The 16,711-nt window shown below is 36.4% G+C and overlaps 1 protein-coding gene across 3 annotated transcripts in view; it reads left to right on the top strand.

Annotated features, from left to right (window-relative positions):
• The window catches only part of FAM114A1 (family with sequence similarity 114 member A1), a 30,939-nt gene extending 16,996 nt beyond the window's left edge, over positions 1 to 13,943 (top strand). For all 3 annotated transcript variants that reach the window (XM_059844991.1, XM_059844992.1, XM_059844993.1), the window contains 7 exons: positions 2,187 to 2,310; positions 4,277 to 4,362; positions 5,455 to 5,622; positions 6,830 to 6,969; positions 8,224 to 8,296; positions 10,233 to 10,286; positions 11,669 to 13,943. In XM_059844991.1, coding sequence (XP_059700974.1) covers positions 2,187 to 2,310; positions 4,277 to 4,362; positions 5,455 to 5,622; positions 6,830 to 6,969; positions 8,224 to 8,296; positions 10,233 to 10,286; positions 11,669 to 11,779 — 756 coding nt within the window. In that variant the 3' untranslated portion in view covers positions 11,780 to 13,943. The remainder of the gene's footprint in view (positions 1 to 2,186; positions 2,311 to 4,276; positions 4,363 to 5,454; positions 5,623 to 6,829; positions 6,970 to 8,223; positions 8,297 to 10,232; positions 10,287 to 11,668) is intronic.
• The last annotated feature ends 2,768 nt before the right edge of the window (positions 13,944 to 16,711 follow it).

The following is a 16,711-nucleotide window of genomic DNA, read 5'->3' as shown; positions in this document are numbered from 1 at the left end:
TATGCACAAAGCACAAATCAATATGGTTGGTAAAAAAATTTATCTTTACATTAATTTTATTCTGCAGGTGCATGTAGAATGAACAGTAAGTTTTCCATCAAGTTCAAAGAAAGCTGAATTGATCCTATGGGCTAACCCTGGGTTTTAGAACTCAATACATCTAAAATATAACTACACTATTAACTCAAAACAAGCTTCACAACTGACAGGTAGTTTTGTTAAGACCATATGTAGTGTGCCATACAGAGCTTGTGACACTGCAGATGTCTTGCAAATTCCTTGCAGAATTTGCAAGGAGGTTGAAATCTTTTGGTTGAAATCAGGTACAGATACTTACATTCAGGAATTCCAGACCTACTACATGTGGAGGCTGGTGAATTAAAATTAGTTCCAGATTACTTACTCAGTTCTTATTGTATTAGTTTTTAAAGCTACATAGAACTACACCAAGATATTTTTACTGGAAGTATACAAATGTCTGTCTGAAGATGGTAATGTTAATAAGGCCTATCTGATAAGTATGTATTTCAGTTTCAACTCTGAATTTATTTGTTCTGCTAGTACATCAGTAGATCACTGACAATGGACTAATAGAATTTTGTAGATTCCTAGCAGTGTTATTTTTGTACTGAAACAGTTTTCTACATAAATTTCTTAAAAACAAGTTTTCTTTTTTGTTTGTTATTGTAATTAGCATTCTTTGCCCTGTGGGGTGCTTCTTAAAATATAACCAACTTATGTTTTAAAATATTTTATTTGCTCTCACGAATAAAAGAAGCTTATATTAATAACAGTTAGGTGCATACTGTCAATGTTGTTTTTATTTTTGGTTATTATCTAGATGAAAAACTATACATTCAAACCACACATGTGTCTGCTTTTGGGAGCAAAAAACAAAACAAAAAATGGCCAAAACCCTCCATCCACTAAACAGGAATTAGATAGATAGATAGATAGATAGATAGATAGATAGATAGATAGATAGAAAGAAAAAAAAACAAGTTCAGGTTAATTGCATGTGTCAACAATATTTTTATTTTACTGTGAAATACCACAGGGTAAGCCAGACATGTGCAGGTTGTTCCATGAGGTTTCTGATGCACTTCATTTATGTCCTAGACACCTACATAGTCTTACTCAGTCCAACAGGATTGATCGTGACTAGGTGGGTCAACAAGTCCAGTGCTCAAATAAGTGTTCCACTTACCATACACAGATGCACATAGACACAGAATACAGAAGGAGTACTGTAGAGAAACTTGAGACCACTTCTAACAGCCCAAAAGTCACAGGAGGAGTGCAAGAGGTACTGAAGACATGTGTGTTTAGGCTTTTTTTTTTAAAGTTTCCATTAAAAGAAGTTCCCAGTTAGCCCTTGAAATGGATAGTGCTATAGAAAGGGAGGAAAAGGCTTTGTGTAGTCCTTCACCACCTGACGCGAGCGCTGCAGCTTTACCTTGGGTTTAGCCCTGAGCACAGGAGCTGGACACAAGGACACAGCTGTAAAAAAGTAAAGCTGTGTCCAGCCTTGCACTGAGGTAGAGTGTACCTCTGTCCAACAAGCTTTAAAAAAGCCCCTTGAAACAAACATAAAGGTCAAACTTTGTATCAAGGGGAGTAGGGGCATTTCTCCTGGCTTCCATAGGCAGAGGGAGCACTCTGCTCACCGAGTTAACATCATCTAACTGTAGTACAAACAGTGATTCAAAGAATCTGTTTCCATCCCTTTTAGGTGTGCCATCCTATTAGGTATGCAGGGACTTGCAGATAGCTGAGCTGTGCAAAGACCTGCCAATACATTCTTCAGAACAGGAAGACTGTCAATAATTTTTGGCTGCGTTTTGAAGGCAACCTTTTCCATCTCTTCCCAGGAGTGCTCAGACTAACCATTATGCCTGTGCTCTTTTTGCCTGCTGTCTTCATCCAGGCAATCCAAAAACAGTTTGCAGTTAAACCATAGATTTATAGTTCAAAACCCATGTTCTGGAGGAAGGAAAGGACCTAATGATCTGGCAAGGCTAGTAATTTTTGTGATACTCAACAAATTCTGTTTACAAGATCTAAAAGTATTTCTAAACTGGGAGATTATAGACAAGATTTGAACATAATGGAAGTTTCCATTTCTTAGTCTGTTTTGGATTCAGGCTCTAAATTAGCATTTAGTAATACTGTCCTTTCTTTTACAGATTCAATCACATTTAGCAACACTTAATGGAGAACAGTTGGAGACTGTGAAAAATGATTTAATTGCTATAAAAGAGATCTTTGTTCCAAAGGAATTAGATGATGAAGTGGTGCAGGCACAAAAAGGTAATTAGAAATACAGAGACTTAACCATATGAATATTTGCTACTTCTTTATCCAGTAATTAAAAATTTCAGTCCAAACTGTCATTTCTGATATCCTAATAGTCTTCATAATGTAGTTGCTAAAATGAATAATCTAAAAGTTCTGGTAGCTGATCAGTGCTTAATTTTGAATTTATATTTTAGCTGAAGTATAAGTTATGCAAACTTAAATAAATATTAAATTATTTTGCTATATCATCAATGAAAGCAAAAAATGGAAGATAATATGTTTTTTGATAACTGAGCTTTTCTTACAGAAATTGTATAATCTGAAAGTTTTGAAGTACTTAGAAATGATTTTCTGTTCAGCAACTTCACTTTGCACTCCCCTTGCTAGATGGGGGAAAAGATTTGAGTATCATAAAGAAATTTAAGAATCCTGAATTTTTTTGAATGAAATGACTTGAAACATAGTAGCAAAGCTGCTTTATAGCTTTTGCTTATCAAGATGTGGCACGTGGGGTGTGAGAAGGAGGCTAGAGCAGCATAAGTGTTTCCATAACTGGGACATGGCACAGCATTGAAGAGAATGGGCCGAGCTCCCGAAAATTACAATAAAATGGGTGGCTGCTTTGGTTAGGGGCAAAACAGGTGTCTTAAACAGGTCACAAATATTAGCAGTTCCCCAAACAGGTTAGAACAGAAGGGTAAGAAGTCAGCTTGAAGGCAGCATGGTTCATGTCTCCAGGCCTGTGAGATCTAACAGCAAAAATCCCCTTGACCTGACTGAAGACTGGGTTATGCCATTGTATGCCATAGTGCTGTGTTTTGGAAATAAAGAAACATAAAAGGATATTTCTTCCACATCCTCTTGATCTTCTCAGGGTTACTTTGCCTGTAAAACCTACATTTTGCAAGATGGTGAGATAAGATTTCTTTAGCCTTCAGAAAAGTTAGCAAAACTGTGTTAACATTCACATGTTCTAACAGGAGAGTAATTTCTTCTCAGACTGCTCTTTCTGGCAGTGCTTACTCAGCTTGCCTGATCCCTCTCACAGGAAACTCATTGTTTCTCATTGAGGGGAACAGCAAGAGCTCAGGACAAAGTCTTAGTGTGGTAAAGTTTTGTGCTGTTTTTTTCCCCTCTTACTTGCTCTTTAAACCCCATACCTCTATGGTGTTATGCAAAATAGAAGTCAAGAAAATGTATTACCTGCTTAGGAGTGAGGATTCATGAGATGTATGGAACAACAGATGTTGTTCCATAATTTCTGTGGAAAGTAGTTCCTTGCTTTGAAACCAGCTCCCAGGAGAAGCTCTGTTTCTTGCACAAAGTGATGTTTTCTCTGAAGGTCAGAAGTTCTGGTTTTTTCAGTAAATCACAACTGCTTATCCTGTTCCTTTAAACATTTACAGAGGTTTTGAATGGGCTGCAGCCGAGGCAGTGAGCACTTTAAAGAAAGAGACCAAACCAAAGTGTGCTGCAGATTTTTCCTTGCAAAAGCAAACCACTCATCAGTGAAACACATTCCTTCCTCCTAAGACTGTGGAAACAACTGTGACTGTTTTCTGGTACAAGTAGCAGAAGGCCACACACATACTCTTCTCTCTAATGTTTCCTCTCACTTTGATTCTGGAGCCCTTTCATGCATTCTTCACTGCAGCTTCATTTCAGTTGTTTATGAAATAATGAGGAGAATATTTGAAAAAGTGGCTTTACCTACATTTTGAAAGCTATTAACACCAAAAATTTCACACGTGAGGTTAAATAAGACAGCAATCACAGTGAACAGTCAATTGAATATCTCAGTTGTCAATAATTTTGGTGCATATACATGCACACCTCCACACATTCCTTTCTTGTGTCACTGTCACTATTTTTCAAGTGCTGGAATACTTGGTGAAACTCTTTCCCTGGATGTATTTGATGATATAAAGTACTGTAGCAGTAACACTCTTAACAAAAACTGTCTTGTTATTTCTTGCAGCAGATACAGGAGAAGAGTTTGTCAGCATGCTCACAGAACTGCTGTTTGAATTGCATGTTGCTGCTACTCCTGACAAGCTAAATAAGGTTAGCACCTGTTACTGAGCTGCCTTCAGTTTCTTGGGCAAAGAAGGAGGGCTTTGTTCTAAAATCTGACACAGAGCTGTACCCAGTTCACTTCAGACAGCTCAGAAAGCAAAGCACAGTAGACTGAGACTAAAATGCTGAATATAGAAAAGCTTTCACAGAAGTGAGATGAGTAAGGCAGTGCAGTTGGATGAGCCCTTTCCAGTGTTAGAAGGCTTGAATCAGGGGTGTCTCAGCAGAACAGGGCTCATGAGAACAGCAGATTTGGTCTTACATACTGGGACAGAAGTCAGGTTCAGAATAATTTTTCTTGCTCTAAAAGTGAGTTGTGTGCTGCTCTCTGTAGCCAGAGAGCTACTAGCACAAAAGTGAGTTGTCCAGGAGCTAGTCACATAACTAGTCACATTTGTACTATCAGGTCCCTTTAAAGCTGGTTCATCTGCTGATCTTAAGCTCAAATTAATATTTATCTCTAGCTACATAGATAGACTATGGATAACTAGCTTAGGCTTAGGTCTTAATGTGTTTTAATTTGATTTCATGTTAAAAAAGAGACATCATAAATTTCCTACTAAGCATAGCAGTAGTTTGAAGTTGTATAAAGCCTCAAGGCTCTTCAGCTTTGATCTATTTGCCTGTCAGGGAAAGCAGCTCAAGTGATTTTATATTTATTTTTCCTTTAAGAATTTAATACATCTCTTTTACCTCTCCAATTTTTTTTTCCTTTTTTATACACATTTCTTATTTTCTTATTTGGGAAACTGTGTAAGAAAAATTTCTGTGTCAATTCTTTTGAATGATGAAGGTGAAATATTAACTTTGGAATTAACACCAGCTGTATGTGTTGGTTAGGAATATTACACCTTTAGAGGAATTTTATCCCTGGATGATCCATCTTTATGCAGTCCAAAATGCTTTTCCCTACAGTTTCTTAAATGTACACTTAACTAAATGCCTCTCAGAGGTTTGATACTTTTAAATTTCTGAGTATAAAGAGGAAGAAATTAAATGTATTGTTAATTGATGTTCAGGAATGTTATCTCATAGTCTCTTCTCAAACTGAACTTTGGGGTTGGGTTCTTTGTTTGGCAGGCTAGGAAAAAAGCTCATGAATGGCTGGAAGAAGCCAGTTTGTCCACCCCAGTAGACATAGAAGAGGAGCTAAATGAAAAACCTGAAGAACCTGATGAAGAAAAGACTCAAAAAGACAATAAAATTGAGAGTGATAAAACAGGAGTAGAAAAAAGCAAAACTGTGGAGGTAAAATAATTTTTGGAATATAAGTTTTGTTAAGTGATAAGATTGTTTCTTTATGTGTTGGCTTTATATGTCATCCTTATTTTTTAAATTCATGGAAGCAATAAATAATAATACACAACTATTCACTGTAGACTAAAGTACATAAATATTATTACTGTTATTCTATTTCCATAAGTAAATATCAAAGTGACAGGTTCTCTATCACATTGTTTTTCTGGTTTTGTATCTGTGTTTTTGTGTGTATGCATGTGTATAGTCAACATACAGTGAGCTGAGGGATTCTGAGGTGGGATGCCAAACATTACATGCACACTGAAAGTTGTGTCTCAGTGTTTCTTAGTATCTCCTTCTCTCAGTGACAATACCTGGGAAAATGTTCAAGCTATTAAAAGTTTAAATTATAAACAGACAAAACAGAAATATTTAGGCAGCTAACAACTGTTCATTCTGTTTATGAAAGATAGCTCTTAAGGCTGAAAGTGTTCATTTAGACAGTTAAAGGTAAGGTAAGGTTAATTGTGATTGAGTAGTTTCTGTCAAGTTAATGGCAATATTAAATGCAGTTGCTATCTTTGTTGAGATTGTTATTTCTAATTAGAAATTATCTGTTGCGTTTCCTTACAAACAAGTCTAAAGAAGACAGAATATATACACTGTATATATTACAGATTTTTATGTGATTGCAGATTACCAGCTGGCATCAGCTTGTGAAAGCTGTAACCCCGTAGTGCTCCATTAAGATTTCTATAATTGTTGATAAAAGCCAATTTTTTCGGGGCACATGATCTATTTCTGCTCTAGAGATTCAGCTAAGGGATGACTCAGTACTTTTGGCTCCATATGAAAGTAATTATGATTATGAGTTATTCTGGAGTTTAAGTATCTTTCTCTTTGTTAGGACAAGGTTTAAAAGTGGTATGTTGGAAAATCTAAGAGCCTGACCTAGTTCCCAGCCAAGTAAACAGTAGACTTGATCTTACTAATTTTTCAGCGCAAGTAGAATGTATGCAATTTAAAATCTGTGGATATTTCATTTTCCAGTATTGTTTGTGAGGATGGCTGATTTTACTTCACCATGTATGTGTTGGTATTTCCAGTTAGGGTAGGAAGGGTTCGTATGTTTAAAATTCTTTTATATGTATATATCTATAAATATATTTATCAGTGTCGTTATTATTGATTATATTATTTCCATTTTTAATTTAAGGAAATCTACATGCTGTCCATTGAAAGTCTGGCTGAGGTAACTGCTCGTTGTATTGAACAGCTTCATAAAGTAGCAGAATTAATTCTACATGGGCAGGAAGTAGAAAAAACAGCTCAAGATCAAGCAAAAGTACTGACACAGTGAGTATTATGTACTTCATACATGAACATTTGACATATGCATAGAACTCATTAAGTTCTATTTAGCTTGAAGGCATAGTAAGTTCATGGATCAACAAACAGCATTGGATTTAGGGGTCCTGGTGCTGTATTTTCTCATGAAATCAGGTTCTGTAGGCTACCTGTCATTCTTTGACATGGCTGACATATGTATGTTTACAAAAACATGACCTATGCGCAGGCTAAAGGCAGTTTCTGCTCCAGCAAGCAAATGTGCATGCCAACTTGGGTTGCAATTCCTGTTCTGCAGAATATACTGTGCCTGCATATATGGAATTTGTTTTTAGAGTGTATAATGCAGACCTATTATCTGCCAACAGAGTTCATTATCTACTGTTTATCTGCCAAAAATATACAGAAATCAATCTGTAGTTCTAAACAATAGACCACATTTGTTAGCAACTTTGTAGTTAACTGTAGTGAAACACCCAGAATTTCAAGAAGGCAGTTTGTCTAGTGGGACTCCAAACTAAAATCTCAAGCTCCCTGTAGTTATTAAGTCTACTGATTTCAGTAAGTTTTCACATTAAGATCTTTTAAACAGTTGACTCCTAAGTAAGTAAAAATTTAACCAAGTGCTTATCCTTAAGAATGCTACTAAGAACAGCAAAGTCCATAGGAAGACTTCAGTTGAAAACAAAGCACTTAGTAAGTATTTTTCAGAATCAGAGCCAAGGTACAGTGCACCTTGCAGGTTGAGGTCCTATGGGATACACTTGGGAATGTCTAGGAAAACAACAAAAGATCTCAGAACACAACTAGGTCTTGTTCTCTCGTATTTTAACCACAAGTGGTCTTTCCCTTTTAGCACACAGTAGATGTTTTATTGTTCAGTAGAAAACTTCTCACTGTTCTCGTTCAAGTTTGATTTATTTCCGACAGTATTCCCAGAAATTGTGTTGCTGCAATCATCAGAAAAACCATAGTTAAATTAAAAGTTTAGAATTTAAACAAGTGAAACATTGCACTGTCAAAAAAGACTGGTGTGTGAAACAACACATCGTTTTGCTGCTTTAGTCAGCAGTGGATTTTTCAGTGAAGGAATATAAAAACTTTATCATTAACAGTTTGTGCCTAAATATTTTAAAAATATTTAGAAGCAAAATTGCTTTAAGAACATCTTTGCTTCCAAGATAAAGTTTGTTATGAAGTTTTTATCTATTGATAGGTCAAGGATGGATCTTTATATTTGTCTCTCTTGTTTTTTTAAACCAGTTTAACAAGTGCCATGTGCAATGAAGTTTCATCTTTATCAAAGAAGTTTTCTGATTCTGTAACAGCAGCTGGGGTAAGATGACAGCATCTTCTGTAGCGTTTCGGCTTTTTTTAACATAGTTCACCTCTTGAAACAAATTCTGTGGGTCCAGAGGCTTTATATCAGCAAAGAGGCCCCTTCTTTCCTCAGATCAAGAACACAGAGCATTTTTACAGCACTAAAAGTTTATAAGCCTTGATAGATGACCCCAGTTCCCTGCCTTGTAAAATCTCTCTTTCTAGAAACCACTTCCCATTTTTCCTGATCACCACTCAACACTTCTCACATTGAAGGGCCCCACATTTGAAGTTACAAAGCTTGAAGATGATTTCTTCTCCAACTCAGCCTATCTCTTTTAAACACATTTGTATAAAAGTCATTAACAGATTGTACTTGCAGTACCTTAAGATGGTTTCATGAGTTGTCTTCTTAGCCTTTACTAGATCTTCTGCCTTAGCACTGCAGTGTTTTCAAAAGGTTTAAGAGATTAGAAAATCTGTTTGGTCCAACTTAAAAAAAAAAAACACTCTGTCTTCTATCACAAGATATTCCTTTTAAGAAAGTCCATTTATCTGTGAACATCTTTGCTAGAAATAGTATCCTGCCTTTCAAGATGTTTCAAGTATTATAGCAGGATTCACACGTAAAAATTGTGCAGTTGCTGAAATCTTCTGTAAGCATCAGAGAAGAGCAAATTCTGGTTCTCCTGGTTGTTCCATGAAAACATTAATGTAATTCAAAGGAAATTTTTCCAGTTTTCCATTAGCTCTTCCAGCACATCTCTGAGCATGTTTTTTCATAGTTATTTGTAAAGGACATGATTTATGTCTTTGCTTTTATCATTAATAATTTACATAACTTCCAATTACTGCAAGGAAAAATGCTTATTTTACATTTTGGGATTGTACTTTAGCATATATCTGTGGGACACTTGAAATAAATGCATGCACAAAAATATAAAAATAAATTGCACACAAAATATTAAATTGGCCCACTAAACAATGCATTTTGTAATGGATTTTCTAGTAACAGAGTAAAAATGTACTTCTTTTCTCTAACCATCTCTCCTCGGTTCTGCCATCTTTCTCTGAACTAAAATTAAGAAGTTTCATGTTTCTGTAAATCTGTAATATGAGAGCTACAAGGTTGTAAGTGGAAATCCTTCAGTTAAATTAATCAGTATTGTGTTCCGTGTTGAAAGAAAACAGGTCTTGCTGGAGGTTACTGTTGTTCTAAAGAACCACAATGCAAAGAACAGTGAGAATAAAAGAGGGAAGAACTTTTGCCATTTTAAAAAGTAGAGGAGCTAATGAATCTTGATTTTCTAGCCTCTCGTAGTGTCACTACTCATTGTATCTGTCTTCCTGTCTGGTGGTTGAGGAGAAGGTCATGCACGCTGAGCTATTTCACTGGCCAACCTGCACTGCCCAGCACATGTGCTGCCTCCACTTTGGGGATCTGAGTTTCACCTGGTTTTCCTTCTGTGGGGGACCTTTCATCTGTTCCTAACCACAGATATTTGTGTAACTTCTAAGAACTTCATTTTTCCTCTGACATGTCTTTTTCCTTTTAGTGTCCTTGAAAATGAGCAAGGGGTGAAAATTTTTGTGGGATGTGAAAAGGTCACTGATAGATGGACAAACAATGTCATTACATAAACCTCTCACCTGTAGGAAGGTAGGCAGTTTGAAACTCTGTGGTACATGAATTAATGAAGAAGTAAAACCCTGGCCTCAGGGCTTATTGTTCACAGAGCTCACTGTATTCTGTGATAGAAATGCATAGGGTGTACTGAGGTGTGGTTGAAATGCAGACACAGTTACTAGCAATACTGAGATAAACAGGCTGAGTAAGAATCAAGGTGAAAGAAGACCTCTACAGAATTCATAAAATCACATCTCAGAAATCAGTATATTTCTCTTAAGTGTATTTCTTGACCTGGTTTTTCATTCTGTTTTCTCATTTATAGAGCAATATGAAGGCAGAGGTTCTTAACCCTATCATCAACAGTGTGCTATTAGAGGTAAGATCCACCTCTTCACATTAGAAAATGTTCTAATAAAATTATTTTAAATGAGACAAGCACATTTATTTCCAAAGGCAAAACTATTTAAAAAGTAATGACAGTATCATTCTGGCTCTTCAGTGCCAGAACATAAATTTTGTGTTCAGCCTCTCCCACAAACACTGTAGTAGTCAGGTTGCATTTACTGAGGATTCATAAGAGCTGTATGACTGAAGTGAGGCTGGCCAGCTCTGAAACTGTACTGTACAGCTCTGCTGCTGTACTGGTCAGAGCACAGTAACAAATTGCAGTTTCAGACTATTCTTTCTTTGAAAATTTGGATTGTAGGTATGCTACAATGCTTCTCATCTGCAGGCATTTAGATTTTTACAAAGATTCACAGTCTAGCAACAGCCTTGGTCAGCACATGGATAACTGTGTGTCAGACCACCAAAATGTTCATGAGTGATTTATTTTGACACCATGTTCTATTTTTGTTCAGAAAAGCACAGTGAATAAAACATACTTCAATTTTACCAAGAAGAAGTTGAGATGAAGTCCTCATAAAGTCCTAAAACTCATAGGAACTGCAGCACAAGTTTTTAACTCTGTTAGATCACACTTCCCTTAACGCATAAAGAAACATATAGTAGTGACCATATATTGTCATTCTGTATTTAATAGCTGCATTCCCTTAAAAATAAGGAGAGGATTGCTTTACAATAGGCAATTTTGCACCTAATTAACAATACCTTTAAGGAAAATTAAGGAAGGTTGAATAGAGCTGTAGTGAAGACTACCATGCAGTTCCTTTTGTTATAGGGTAAATTTGCTGTAGCTGACTTACCTTCCTGTGCTCCGGGAACTGCAAAATCTAGGAATATTTAGAATTGTGGAATACAATGTTTTGTACTTCATAAATCCCATAGTTGTATACAAATATGTATTAATACAGTCTAGGATCATGGAAAATTACAGGGCACTATACTGTTCAGTATTAGAAATTCCCAAAATAGTACTGCATGTTAAAACCATAATAATTTGAACTGTTAATTTCAGTGACACTTCTCCCACCTATAACAAATTCAAAATTCGTTCAGTTGATGGAAAGACTAGCTGGTTTGTGTTTAAAAGTCAAATCTGCTTCTGAACACTGTTGCATTTTATTCTACTCATATTACCAACAAAACTGTCTGAGAGTTCAAACTTCACGGCAGTCAGATTTTTCTGTATTTATTCAGGCTATGCTATCTACAGATTCTAAAATCTTGTGTGAAGACAGTGCTAATGTAGCATGATGCAGATGTTCAAAAAAAAGGAAATAAAAGGATAAGTCCAGTGTCATTCCTGAAGTACATGGCAGCTGTACTGATGAACCACATGTTTTCTCCCCCCTTTAGGGCTGCAACAGTACTACTTATATTCAGGATGCTTTCCAGTTACTGCTTCCAGTTCTGCAGATTTCCCATATCCAGACCAGTTGTTCAAAAGCCCAGGAGCTGTCAGCTTGAGAGCAGCCACAGACCTGAAGTCTTGAGCTGTGCCAAGAGAAGAGCTGGTACAAGAAATGTCTGGCCACTAGAGTTCTTTGAAGACACTAAATGCGGTTTTGCACACACAGTACTGAACATTTTTAAACTCTTTCAGACTTTAAGACTTTAGAAGTAGTTAGTAAAGTGAGAAATTTCTTTTCCAGTGCAGTTCATGCTTTGCATTAATTTAAACAGAAGTTTCTTGATATTAGCATTGACTTAAATATGGATTCTAAATGTTGACCCTTTCAGTTGTAAACAATGTATGAAACAAATTGGAATGTAAAGTTTCTTAAAACATTTCACTTCAAATTATCATTTATATTGTTTTTATTGTAACTGAAGTTTAAAAACTGTATTTCAGAAGATGGTTTCAGTTTTTAATTTTGCCAACATGAACAAATTATCAAAGTGTTGAGCTTGTTAAGTATTATTTCCAGTAGCAAATAATAACATCATATTAATATGTACCACTAACATAACACTTTGTATTGAAGGAGTTGCACAGTAATAAGTATTAACTTTACTAAGTGAAAATTATGGAGGTTATGCATAAAGAATTATACTGAAAAGAAATTTTCTGAGCCAGTTAAGATTACGGGTATAGCTCTGTATTTGCTGACCCATAAGTTTGTATTAATTTATGTCCATTTCATCATTTCAGTGGTTGAACAACACAGGAAACAAAAGTAATCTCTTTAATATGCAAGGGATAGAAAATTTCCCTTTTGTTTGGCAATCGAAACACCTGCTAAACAACCTTCTCTCAGATGTACTACCGGGTTAACACTTTGGGGGTTACTGATGCCAACAGTTCAGGAATAGAAGTTGTAGCAAGAACTTATGAAATAATTGCTTTGGGCGTGGAGGTCATATGTCAGAGCAGTCATCTTTTTCTGAGGCAATGGTGAAGGCATAAGCAAGCAATAGGAATGACATTTCATAACAACACTAGCAACCATGCTAATTTGTCTGTATCTTTAGTTTAAAATACTGAGCTTTGGACCTAAGAATTTGTTTAGGCTTAGACAGGAAGAAACTTCCAATATTTTACATAGCATGTTCTCTTGAATTTTTGTCATTTATTATGTTTCTTTCCGTTATTTTGTATTTTTCTCTCTTGGTATACTCATTAATTGTATTTAAGTGCTAATTTTTACAATTAACATTTTAATACATTTAAGCATAGTTCATACATCATAAAAATAATTAAATAGTGTGTGAGGCAGTTTCTGTGTTTGATAGAAAAGAGAAACCGTGTATCTGCTTTGCACATGGTAATTTTTTGAGTCCAAATAAGTGGACAGAAAGGTCTTTTTGTGTTTAACACTATTGTGGTTCCTGTTCCTCTGTCACACTTTTCCGTTTTTTGTTGTTTAGAGATGAAATTTTCCATGACTTTTCCATTTTTTGTTGCTTAGAGATGAAATTTTCCCTATCCCTGAAATAAGGTTTATTACGCAAAATCTATTTCCTGGCACTCTGTAATTTAACAGACATAGAGATATCTTCCTGGGTAAGTAGAAGATGTACAGTCTTCAAATTCATTTGTACAGGCTGAATATAATATCAGAAGCCTCAGGGGATAATGTTTGAAATCACTGAGGGGCATTCTTAAGACAAAGATTGCTTGTCTGAGATACTCCTTACTAGAGGTTTCATTGTCTTGCTTAAATTATGCATTTATGAATAAAGTACCTTACCCTGATGTAAAAGAAGCTATAAAAGGTAACATGAAGACCTAAAGTATTTACAACCATACAATGTAGGGAGGAGAGCAGGGCAGTATGTAAGCATAGGGATACTCCCATCTGATCTTAGATTCAATCATCTTCTCCTAGGAAAACTGAATGTCATATCTTTAAATCAACTTTTGGTAAATAATATTCCAGTAGAAAAGTACTGTATGGATATAGCCAGAATATTTTGTTTACACTGATTTGTATTTTTCCACCAGTCAAATAAATAATTTGAGATACTGAACTGAGACAGTACACTAAAAGGGAGTGGTTTGAAGGATAATGTGGTGGGAGTATATTCTCAGTGAAGTAACTTACTTTCTTATTTTTTGATTTACCTTTGGAATGATGAGTATGATTTTACTGGGAGACTGACAAAAAGAGATGCTGCCTTAAACTTTTAATGGATAGTGTTCTTTCTTTCCTCACTGCCCTTTTCCAGGTTAGTACACTGAGCCTTGGCACTTGGCAAACTACTGGGTTTTAAGTGCTTGTGAAAATTACCTGTTTTCTTGAGCAGATGTATTTTCCATGGCATTCCATTCACTTTTGAGCACACCCACCCTGTTATGCAGCAACAAAGGAGGCAGGCTTGTGCACTGACTAAGTTCAAAATTTATAAGGATGGAACTAAAACAATGTCTGCATGCCTACAGCCTTGCAGAGGATCTACAGTTATAGGTCATCCCTGAAGAATGAGCTGGAATTAGACTGTTAAAGAAGTAATTTACTGTATATTAAGGACACTGACTTCTTTTTGTCTTGGGTTTAGGCTTTTTTTTTGGGTAAACAAACCAAAGCAAGCTGAAAGTTGTTTACTGCTTTTTAGGGTATAGTCTATTCATGTGTAAACATCTCTTCCCCATGAGTTCCTCCTACACTGCAGCTTCCATTGCTAGAGACAGCTGAACAAAAGAACTGTCTCTTCCACTTTTTATCATGCTGCTTAAATCACCCACTGAAGCCTTTAATATCTTCCTCCAAAATGTGCCTCAGTCATATCATACAAAATCACAGTCATTACCAGTTGGGATGCTTTTTAATGACGTGTGTCACCAGTAATGTCCAGTGTCACTCACCAGTCAGGGTTCATAACAATTTCAAGGAGTCTGAAACACCACAGTGTTTTGAATGACAAATACAGGTTTCCCCCTTTTTTCTGATTCACAGAAGTGTTTTTATCATACAGACATTCACCCAGCTCACAGGATTATCTTTGAGACATTCCTGTTCTATTTCAGATGACAGCCCCATCCTTTCTGCTAGTCTCAGAAGAATGTAGAGCGTGGAAGGACTTTCCTAAGTTCTTTTGAAAACCGTCTCAGAGTAAGGTTTAACATGATGCCATCAGCCAGTCTGACCTACTTTGGAGTTCTTACAGCTGGACTGGAAAGCCCTCTGGACTTTAAACACTTTATTCTGTCTCAGGTCAACCTTTGTTGCTGAAGCTGCTTTTATTGTGCAGCTTATGTATTTTCCATGCTGTCTCCTACTTCAGCATTCATATTGATGACAGTGTGCATTTTAGAATTAAAAATTTAAAATAAAATGTCAAAAATTCAGCTGTATAAAAAAGATGGGAGACAGAAATTATTTGCAAAAGAAAAAACTAAAGAATGTGCTCTCTGGAAATTAGAACAATTTTCAAGGTAGGATTAGAGAAAAGCCTCTGTAAAAATATTTTTTCAGCATTTTTCAGAATAAACAAGAGATGACATCTGGTTAGCTCAGCAGAACAGGAATAATGCACTTTTGAAGTAAAGTGAAAATCTGCATGAACTGAAAGGTAATCAGAGATGGGACATTAAAAGAGGAAGAACTGAAAGGAAAGAATAGAAAGGAAACAGGAAAAAGAAAGTAATAGGAAAGAACAGTTAATTTGATCACTGTGGATCCACAGTGCTCATTCTCCCTCTATTGTCTGCCCTGCAAAAGTCTCTGAGCACTCATTTGCTAAGGACCCCTTAGCAACTCCCCACTTTGATCTCCTCTTCACAGCCTTCCATTACAGCCTTTTGAAGACCTACCCAGAACACCAGGTAATTCAAGTAATTTTTAAACGCCGTAAGAAGCTCCTCAACCCATTTAACAGATTTGGGGAAATGCAGCCCTGCTCTTACTTTGAGATCTCAGAGACTGTATCAGCAGCTTATCTGGTGCTGGCATTTAAGATGGTCTCTGCCTTCCCTCCAGTTCCCTTTGCCCATTCAGTCCCATGTCCATTTTGCACATTCTCTGCTCCATCAGCTCCACCTTCCCCACCAGTTCTGTTCACACACGAACCCCTTCTCCACCTTCATGTCTCTTTCCGCTTGCTGATTTCTGAGGCTCTTCCCTCCTGCCCATCATCTTGTGCTTGAGAGGCTGCACCAGGACATCCTTTCTCTCCTGACATGTTCAGTTCTGACAAAGCCAGAAATGAGGACAAGGATGTGGGAGGAAAGAAACCAAACCACAGGAGAAAATGGCAAGACAAAACCCGTTGTTTTCAGTCCCTCCTCAAGTGTAAGGAGGTTGGACCAGCAACCACCTGAAATACTTCTCAATCAGAATTACTTCAGGATCACTTTTTTTGTTGCCATCCTTACCAATGTCCCCCCATTCTTCCATTATTTCCTGTAGTTTGGATCATAGTTAGAAGACAAGGTAAGCTTTATGCAGCAGACAAGAAAAGCTTGAAAGAGCCTTTTGGGTTTTCTTGTTTATGGTGTTCTTAAAGGTAACTTGGAAGATGGAACCTTCCAGGGTAGTAAAACCAAATACTTGGAGCTGTGGGATAACTGTGGGTAATAAAATAGCAAATCAGTGTTTCTTTGTCTAAGGAAAAGAGGTAGGTTACAGGCAGCAAGAATAATAATAGAATTAAACTATAGGAGAAAGAAAATTAAGTTGGGGTCACAAGAAGCAGGGCTGCCCCTATCAAGATCTCTAGAACTGAAGGGGAAAAGTGATAGATAGCTTGAATCCTTGAAGCATTTAAACGGCAACCAAAACGGCCTTAGCAACTCTGTAGTGAATTGAGACAAATATGTCTCTTTGTCTGTAAGTTGGTCTCTATAATAAGGAGAAAAAACAACCAAGAAGCAAATTGTAAGATGTTTACTTTATAGACTGTATTAAAAATTCTTCTTCTGAAAAGCTTATTAAAAACTCTACTTCTGAAAAACTCTGC

Source organism: Haemorhous mexicanus, chromosome 4, assembly GCF_027477595.1.
Source record: "Haemorhous mexicanus isolate bHaeMex1 chromosome 4, bHaeMex1.pri, whole genome shotgun sequence".
NCBI classification, from domain to species: Eukaryota; Metazoa; Chordata; class Aves; order Passeriformes; family Fringillidae; genus Haemorhous; species Haemorhous mexicanus.
The sequence above is the reverse complement of the archived record's forward strand: the minus strand, read 5'-3'. Positions and strand labels throughout refer to the sequence as shown.